Source organism: Mus pahari, unplaced genomic scaffold (assembly GCF_900095145.1).
Source record: "Mus pahari unplaced genomic scaffold, PAHARI_EIJ_v1.1 scaffold_10907_1, whole genome shotgun sequence".
In the NCBI taxonomy this organism is placed as follows: Eukaryota; Metazoa; Chordata; class Mammalia; order Rodentia; family Muridae; genus Mus; species Mus pahari.
The window spans coordinates 25,881-34,669 of NW_018391777.1; the positions used below are offsets into that span (position 1 = coordinate 25,881).

The window sequence follows — 8,789 nt, forward strand, 5'->3', positions numbered from 1 at the left end:
GAGGCGACGCCGCGCCCCGACACCCGCGCCTCTAGAACGAGATGAGGGGCTCCGGGGCGTCCGCCTCAGAGTCCACTGAGAGCGAGGAGGCCCTGGGGCCACCCCCGGAGCCGCGAGCCCCGGAACCCCGAGCCCCGGAGCCCGAGCCCGGCTTGGACCTGAGCCTTAGCCCGAGCCCGCTGCCCGAGAGTCCGAAGCCGCGGAAGGGGCGGCGGGGCGGCAGCCGGAGGGGGCGGCAGGTGAGCGGCGGGAAGGCCCGGCCCCCGCCCGCCGAGCGCCCCGAGGCTGCAGCTCACCGTGCCGCCCCCCACTCCCAGGTTCGTTTCCAGCTGGCGCCGCCCTCCCCGGTGCGGTCCGAGCCGCCGCCGGCGCCCGGTGCAGCGGGCGACGATCACGAGCTGGAGGCACCCGCGCTGCAGAGCAGCCTGGCTCTGGGTCTGGAGCTGCAGAACGCGCGCGCCGCTGTCGCCAGCGGCCAGTTTGATGCCTCGAAGGCGGTGGAGGAGCAGCTGAGAAAGTCGTTCCAGACCCGCTGCGCCCTGGAGGAGACCGTGGCGGAGGGTGAGGGGGGCAGGCGGCCGGCCCGCCCGGCGCGGTGGCCTGGGTGAAGGGCGTCCCTCAATCCCGCCTTCCCTGCGCTCCAGGGCTGAACGTGCCGCGCTCNAAGCGACTCTACCGAGACCTGGTGAGTCTGCAGGTGCCCGAGGAGCAGGTTCTGAACGCGGCGCTGAGGGAGAAGCTGGCGCTGCTGCCACCGCCGCCCCGAGCCCCGCCCCTGAAGGTGAAGGAAGGGATCCAGGGGCTTGGATTCCCTCCACCCCCCGGGCCCTCTTCCTCCTCCTGGAGTGTAACCTGCTTCACCTTCCCATAGGAGGTGCTCGGGCCAGGGCCAGACATGACCATGCTGTGCAACCCAGATTCTCTGTGGTCCGAATCTCCGCACTTGACAGTGGATGGGCTGCCCCCACTCAGGCTCCAAGCCCGGCCCCGCCCTTCAGAAGATACTTTTCTCATGCATCGGATGCTGAGGCGCTGGGAAGCGTAGCCCTCAAAACTCTGGAATGCTAGTCTTTATTTTTGTTAGTTTGTTTTTTTTTTTAATAGAATAAAGTGTTTTCCCCCCTAAATTACCGAACTGTTCTTGGGAGTTTAGATAGGATTAAACTGCTTCAGGGTCTTAGGTCCTGGTTGGAACCTCTACCCTCTTCCTGTCCCCAACCCCCATGGCAAGTGGAAAGCACTGTCCCAAGTGTGGGGTCAGACCTTCCTCTCCATTTAAATCGCCACCCTTAGTTATTAGAACTTGAGCCTTAGCCTGACAAGTTCCAAGTATGTCCCAGCACTTGGGAGGCTGAGGCAGAAGGATTCAATGTCCAAAGGACAGTCTGAGTTACACAAATTAATTTGATAGTTTCAGGCAGGGTAGGTTTAGATCAGTGGTAGTACCCGGGAAGCATGTACAAAGCCCTAGGTTAAATCCCCAGAGTTGAGTGTGCAAGTGCACAGACAAACAGTAGTCAAAGTATTTTAAATTTCACTTTGGCTGGGTGTGATGAACACTTGAGGTAGAGACAGGATCAGGTATTCCAGGGCAACCTAAGTTACTTTTTAACTGTCTCAAAACAACACTGCACACATATGTCCTAGTTGTACAAACTATATTTGTCTCTGTACATAGCTCTGGTTGTCTTGGAACTCATTATGTAATCCGAGCTGGTCTTAAGTTCAAGAGACTCGCCTGCCTCTGCTTCCGAGTGCTGGGACCAAAGGCGTGTACATCTGGCTATTCAAATACTTCTGGGCAAAAAGTACCTACCCAAATGTGGGTTTTTCGAGACAGGGTTTCTCTGTATAGCCCTGGATGTCCTGGAACTCACTTTGTTGACCAGGCTGGCCTTGAACTCAGAAATCCGCCTGCCTCTGCCTCCCAAGTGCTGGGATTAAAGGCGTGCACCACCACGTCCAGCTTCCAAATGTGGGTTTTAACACGTAATGATTGCTTCAAAGGGGACGTTGCTGGCTTCCTTCCGAGTGTTGTTGTCCCTCTTGTTTGGGACCAACAGGAGGATGCTCAGTGTTTGTTCAAGGTTCCAGCTGCTCTTGACAAACTAATCAAGGCTTTCATTTTGTAAACCACCCAAGCATCTCATTTCACCAAGGGTCCTGTAGCAAGTTTGTGGCGCTAAGCTATTAACTTTCTGGTTCCATTTTACCTCCACTGCCAACCCCCACTAAAGTTAGCCTGCCTCAAACTTACATACACAAACACTTATCTGGAGTTTCTTTTGAGGAAGGTAATTTGGACCCACTACCATCTTAAGTTTTGTGTAAGGGAACTGTACTGTCTAGTTTCTATCAACCTTGATGCAAGCTAGTCACCAGGAGGGAGCCTCAACTGAGAAAATGCTCTATAAGATGAGACAGTAGGCAAGCCTACAGAACATTTATTTAGTAGTTGATGAGAGGGCCTGGCTCATTGTGGGTGGGGCCATCCCTGTGCTGGTGGTCCTGGGGCCATAAGAAAGTAAGCCACAAGGGCAATTAAGCAAGCATCCCTCGATGGCTTTAACATGAGCCATGCCTTCTGGTCCTTGCCTTCCCCTGAGATGTGGAAGCGTAAGCTGAGTAAACCTCTTCTCCAACTTTCTTTGGTCATGGTGTTTCACAGCAATAGGAACCTCCTAAGACAGGCACCAACAGTCTTCCAAACTAAACTACTGACTCTTTGAGACACTGAATCACTATGCAGTCAACCTAGGCCGGCTTCACATTTTGAGATCTTGCCTGCCTCTNCATCCCAAGTGCTGTTGTAAAGGCCTATGTACTACCACACCCAACCACACCCAATAAACCCACCCTGGAGGGCCTAGGGCGGGCAAAGGGAGCACACAANCCCACTAGGAGGCACTTACTACCTCTAGAGAGGCTGAACACAGGGCGGGGCCACTGCCCGAGTTATCAAGTTTATTGTGCTGTTCTCACATTTCCAAACCCAGCTCCCTCCCACCGGGGGACAGCAGAAGGACTTTCACAGTACCTGTTTGTCTCCTTACCAAACTTCCCCTCTAACACCCTTAGTCCATCCATGGTCCNTTTAAGTGCAGCTAGGAACAAAGGCTGAGGAGAAGCGGGAAGTCTCCTGAGAACAGGAGGAAGGGCCTAGAGAACTTGACATTCCCCCTTCCCATGTCCTAGGAGGACAGAGTCAGCAAACAGTCCATGCCATCCAGCCCAGTAGGCTGGGAGAGGAAGCTGATGGAATTCTAGCACAGCTGGGCTTGCTCAAGTGCCAGAGGTGTCAGGGAGGAGATGTGGGGTAGCAACTTAGGAAAAGCTCTCTTTACAGATCCAAGAAAAGGAGAAACTTTTTGGAGTTAGGGAAAACCTTGGAATAATTTCCTTTTCCCCCAGGTCCTCAGGAGCAGCAAGGGCAGTCTCTTTACAACTTCTCAGAAGGCCACTTAGTGGCTGGGGGATCGAGCCTTGTGGAACAAGTACACAGGACGCTGGAAGCCTGAAGGGAAGACAGAGGCAGGTGGGTAGGACCCTGGGGTTCTCCACAGGGTCTGTACCCTTGCAGCCAGGACTATTCCCCCCCTAGCCCACAAAACGAGCCATTCTTACCTCTGGAGGTGTTACTCGGTGTGGCCACAAGCTCATAGCTGGAGAAACCCACCTCTGGGGATGTCAGGTAGGAACTGAACTGTTCTGGCTTCAGCTGGATTCGAAAGTAGTTCTTATAGATTGTTTCCTGGGAAAAAAGGGAAGGGGTTACTTCTACNTACCACCTTTTTCCTTGGCCAATTATCTCATCCTTTTTCCTTGCTCAGAAAGTTTGAGCTGGAAGATGAAGAGTTNGAGATCAGCCTGTACTACAGAGCCAGTTCAGGCCAGCAGCTTAGCCAGTCTCTAATAAAGGGGCCTGCCAGTTGGTGGTAGTCCAACCCTTAGAAGGCAGAGGCAGGCTGCTCTATGAGTTTAAGACCAGCCTGGTCCAGAGTAAGTTTCAGGGCAGCCAAGGCTATACATAAAAGCATTCTTGGGGAAAAAAAGGGCTGGGGCTGTAGCTCACTGGTAGAGAGAACACCATCCCTACCACGCGTGAGGTGAGAGGCTCAATCCCCAGTAAAAATAAAGATGATTATTATTCCCTCTCCAGAAACCCAACTCACCGTGAGAGACTTTCTCTTGCAGTAGGAGGACCACGGTTGGGGCTCCAGGACCAGGATACCCCCAGGGCGCAGATGCCGGTAGATCCGGCGGAACATTCGCTTCAGCCCCTCATCACCCCAGTTCAGGTGCACCCACTTGGTGAGGCTGAAGCAGAGCACCACATCATACTCCGGTCTCTGGGCATCCACCAGCTCATCTCGGTCCAGGACATAGTTACCCTGTGGGCCAGAAGAGGGGAAGGATGTTAGAGGGGTGAGGAGCTCCACTGGCCCCACAACCACCTATAGACTTGGAGTCCTACACATAACCTCACTTCAGCCCCTGGTGGCCACCTTCTGAGGCTCTTNCCGAGAGACAGCNCCTCCTTTCAGCCTCATGTTCTCATCTCCCTTTCCTGTTCCTGGTACTAAACCAAACAGAGAAGGGAGCCTGGGTAGGCTTACACTGAGCTCATTACCAAGGGCTGACTGGAGAATTCTGGGGTGTTCCCAAGACCCCAGCCTGTGCTTATTTTCGCTCTTGCCCAGGAGACCTCACATACAAAGGCCACAGTTCTAAAGGCAGAGACTCTTTCCGTAAGTCGTGTTTCAGGTCTAGTCTTTCTCTAGCAAAATAACCTCAGGAAACCTTTGTTTTAAAGAAGGTAAACTCGTCACCACTCCTGGGAAGACATTTTCCCAGGCTAAGCCACTGACAAAAGTTCCCCTGGATGGCCTAACAACTGCCTGCTGGAGGAGGCCAGCACTGACAGGGACATCTGCTACCAGGCTGGGCACTCTCCTCCATGTAGTCCTTTTCACTGCCTCCCTCTCACTGTTCAGTCAGCACGGGGAAGGCAGGCCTATGGGTTTCTGACCAGTAATTTCAAGTCTTGTGTTGTATCTAGGTTAACAAAAAGCAGCTGACCCCAAACTACAAAGATCCCCTCTCCCAAAGACACCCAACTTCAGGCTCCCTCAGGAGATTTGAGGATAAGGTTCCATCTGGACTGAACAGAAGTACCCTCAGGGGAAAGTGGATTCCCTGGATTATAGTCCCAGTTGGAAGCAGGACAAGTCATGCTATGTTGGGATGAGATCCTTGTTTGTAGTCATGAGAAAGGACCAGATGTTAGAGCTCCCACTTTCCACGTTACAGGAGCAGAGAGACAACACCCAGTAGACTCTCTGGCCAATGCAGACTGTTCTCCAGGAGATGTTCTTGTATGGAGGGACAGATGCATGGATAGACCTCTAGGTCATGACCATCCCCCCAACACATTCCTATTTAATCTCATCTTCACATCTGAACCCTATTCCGAGAGCCTTTGGACTCTTACCGTGACGAAGACGACATTGTTGGGGAAGACAGACGTGTCTGCTCCATCCAAGGGCACTTGGGGTGCAGCGATGGGACCCCGGCTGGCTGTCAGTGAGGCTGGGAAGCAGCTCCTTTTTCGGACAGTGATAGTCCCTTCCTCCCCCTCTGTCCCTGGGTCCCCCTCAGAAGTCTGAGCTTGGAGACGAAGCTCCTCCGACAGGTAGTGTCGGATATTTTGGCGAGCAGAGTGGATAAGCCGGGGATCAATGTCCAGCCCCACCATGCGGGCTGGGCCCCACTTGCAGGCAATACTTAGGGTCAGATGGCCAACGTTGCAGCCCAGATCTAGGACGTCCCGGCCTTGAAACCACTCAGGCTTCAACACCCTAAGGCGCACGTCCTCACAGGAAGGATTGCGATAGCCATAGTACTTGCAGTAATTCCCNTATTGGAACTTTAGCTGTTGCTTTTTGAAGCCAGTTGCAGGTAGTGGGTGGTGGTGGTGACGGCCTCCTCCACTCCCTCTGCCCTTTTCCTTGGAACCCTGGCTTCCACCCCTAGCCCCTGCCTCTGACTTGCTGGAAGTCCTGCGACGTTTGCGATGTCGGGAGGAGGAGGAAGTGGAGGGTGCAGAGGTAACTGAGGCAGCTGGAGGGGCAGAAAGGGAGCCTGAGGAACCCTGCAGGGCAGATGGAAGGGGAGACACAACTTCATCCCTGCAGTTGATGGCTGTGTTGAGTTCATAGGGTTGAGGGGCATCACGGTTCTGGCCTCTGTTTTGCTGCTGCTGCTGTTGCTGTGTAGCACCCTCCCCATGGAGTGAGGGCGTGAGGGGGTCGGTGGGCAGCGCGGCGGCGGTGGTGGCGGCGGCTGCGGCGTTGCTCTCATTCCCTCCAGACGCCTGCTGCTGCTGCTGCTGGTGGTGCGGTCCCCGGTGTCTATGGCGCTTGCGACCAATCTTGAGTGGTGAGGCAAGCACTACATGGGCTTCATCAGTGCAAGTGTTGAGACTGAGCGGGTCAGTGATATCTTTGGGGATGAGGATCTCCACAGGGTCTCGCCCCTTGGCCGGAAGTGGGGATGACTTTGGGGTCTCCGCATTGAGCGCGCGACTCACTTCCTCATCCAGGAGGCTATTCAGGTTCAGTGGATCAAATATATTACCCCCCAGAAGGAAATTGGATGGCAACACGGAGTCGCAGTCCGAATTCACTCGCCGGCGCCTCTTGAAGGCCGGATGTTTGAAGCTTCCACCGCTCCCTCCCCCCACGTTACAGCTATTTCTTCTTTTGCCCCCACCACCCCCCGGGGGTCGGTGGGGCTGGTAGCCATTGCGAGGTCGAGGAGGGGCTGGGGGACCCAGGTCCGTCCCGCCCCCTCCCCGGCGCTCCTCCCCCACGTCCGCAGGAGCGGCGGCTCGCCCGTGGGGCTCCCCGTGCGCCTGTGCCTGGGGGCCGCCCCCTGCGCTGGCTGCGGCCCCGGCCGAGTGCGCGCGTGGGCCCGGCCCGTGTCCCGTCCCGTCGCGGAGCCCCCCGGAGGCAGCCTCTCGGTGCGGTGGCACCTCGGGGCCGCCCCCTCCGCCCGACTCGTCTTTGAGCGGCGGCGGCGGGGCCGGCACCAGAAAGGGCTCCTTCTCCGCCGCCATCTCGATCATCTCCTCTCCCCGTTTGATTTCCCNTTCCTCGAGCGAGGGTACGGAGCCGAGCGCCGGGGGGAGCCCCCCGTGGCCCTTCCTAAGACCACCTCCCCCCCTCCTGCCCCGAGTGCGCGCGCAGCCCGGCCGCGCGCCCAGGCGCCTCCACCTCCCTCCCGCGACACACCAAGCGCGCCCCGCTCGCCCGCGAGACCAAAACAAGATGCCCGCGAGACCCGGACGCGCCGAGGAGCCAACTGCGCGTGCGCCGACTCCCTCCTCTCCTCCTCCCCCACTACCACTCTGCCGCGAGCGCGCACGACGGGCGCGCGTCCCGCTCGCCCGGGACCCACGCATGCGCGCTCCGCCGCCACCCAGGCCGCGCGCGCATCGGGAGCGCGCCCCCCAACTTAACGGCTCCGAGAGTTGAAAGGCAGCCCCCCGGCCCCGACCGCCTCCGCCTCCCCCGGCCCCGGCCCGAGACGCCCGCCGCCCCGCACGGACACCCGACTTCCCTGCGCCGCTAAGTCCAAGCCCAACTGATCGCCTTTGTCTCTGCCGTGCGATCCCACCCACCGTAGGCGGGGAGCGGGCGCTGGCGTGAAAAGGTCTCCTTGACACCCGACCCTTGTTCCTGAGGAATGAGGCGCCGCGGTCTCCGCCCGGCTCCAAACCCAGCAGCCGCCTCCCAGCCCCGCCTCCTCCCTCCCTCCCTCCCTCCCCGCCCCTCCCGGAGAGCGCCTGCGCACTGTCCTTTCGGACTTGCGCGGGTGGAAGAGGGGGCAACACGTGCTGGAGGTGAGGCTCCGCCCCCTCCGCCCTAGGGGCGGGGAGTGTGACGTCGTTTCCCTAGGTTAGACACACGCCGCGGGCGTCAGCACGTCTCCAAAGGGGCGGGCATTCCCAGCCAAAGAGGCGGGCTCATGAATTATTCATGAGCGATCTCCGGCCTTTTCCCCGCCCCTTCCCCGCCGAGCCCCTTNGAGTGGTAAAGTAGGCGAAGGACTGCAGCGCTCTGTCTCAAGAACTGTTATCAACAAGATGCCATATATTATTTAAAATATCCCCTGGATTGAAAACAAACAAGTCCGAACACATCGGGGTCGCCCAGACTCCTCCTTCCGCCACCGACTACGCCTTCCCCTGCTCCCTACACCTCCGCCAGGCCTCGGACGCCTCTGCCACAGGGCGGCGCCCCCCCCGCTACCGGTGCGGACTTCACAGCGTTATCCCCGCAGCCGGACACACCGCGAGTGTGGGCGGGAAAGGGTAGCGAGCGAGCTGTCTCGGCCCCTGTTCCGGCCAACGGGAAGCACCGATTCGGTGCAGAGTCCGCAGACCGATGGCTGGCGGGGTTGCCCTGGCAACGGGACGATTCGTCAGGAAAGAGCACCGGAGAGGCAAGAGGGAGGGGGGGCTCAAGATGGTCTCAAGACTCGAGGGCGTGACGAAAAACTAAAAGGCATNGAGTGACAGCGCGAAGACAGGGGAGAGAAAGCGACTCGAGGCCGAGAGAGGAACGAAGCGTCTCCGGCGCTCCGCAGGATCTTACGGGTGGGTGGGTGGGGTGGGCGCGCGGAGAGAGCGGTGCCAGCGAGGATGACGGGACTTGTAGTTTCCCTAGGCTTTCGCTGCTCCGGCTGCGCAGACGCAGAAGCGGCTTTCCGCCGCGCATGCGCCTCTC

General features: G+C 57.9%; 2 protein-coding genes across 3 annotated transcripts; one reads left to right on the forward strand and one right to left on the reverse strand.

Moving 5' to 3' along the window:
• Nucleotides 1-1,124, forward strand: Ppp1r35 (protein phosphatase 1 regulatory subunit 35). 2 transcript variants are annotated; one of them, XM_021188939.1, is made up of 4 exons: nucleotides 1-239; nucleotides 318-561; nucleotides 645-781; nucleotides 872-1,124. In XM_021188939.1, the coding sequence occupies exons 1-4, from the start codon at nucleotides 42-44 to the stop codon at nucleotides 1,043-1,045; spliced, it is 753 nt and encodes a 250-aa protein (XP_021044598.1). In that variant the 5' UTR covers nucleotides 1-41; the 3' UTR covers nucleotides 1,046-1,124. The 2 variants fall into 2 exon arrangements, with proteins under 2 accessions (XP_021044598.1, XP_029390479.1); XM_029534619.1 differs by lacking the exon at nucleotides 645-781 and having other exon boundaries at nucleotides 872-1,068.
• Nucleotides 1,125-2,923: 1,799 nt separating this feature from the next.
• On the reverse strand, nucleotides 2,924-7,504 carry Mepce (methylphosphate capping enzyme). Its single transcript, XM_021188938.2, has 4 exons — nucleotides 5,492-7,504; nucleotides 4,173-4,391; nucleotides 3,625-3,751; nucleotides 2,924-3,514 (listed from the first exon to the last, which is right to left on the reverse strand). Exons 1-4 carry the CDS (start codon nucleotides 7,460-7,462, stop codon nucleotides 3,462-3,464), a joined length of 2,370 nt encoding a protein of 789 aa, XP_021044597.2. The 5' UTR covers nucleotides 7,463-7,504; the 3' UTR covers nucleotides 2,924-3,461.
• Nucleotides 7,505-8,789: the final 1,285 nt, after the last annotated feature.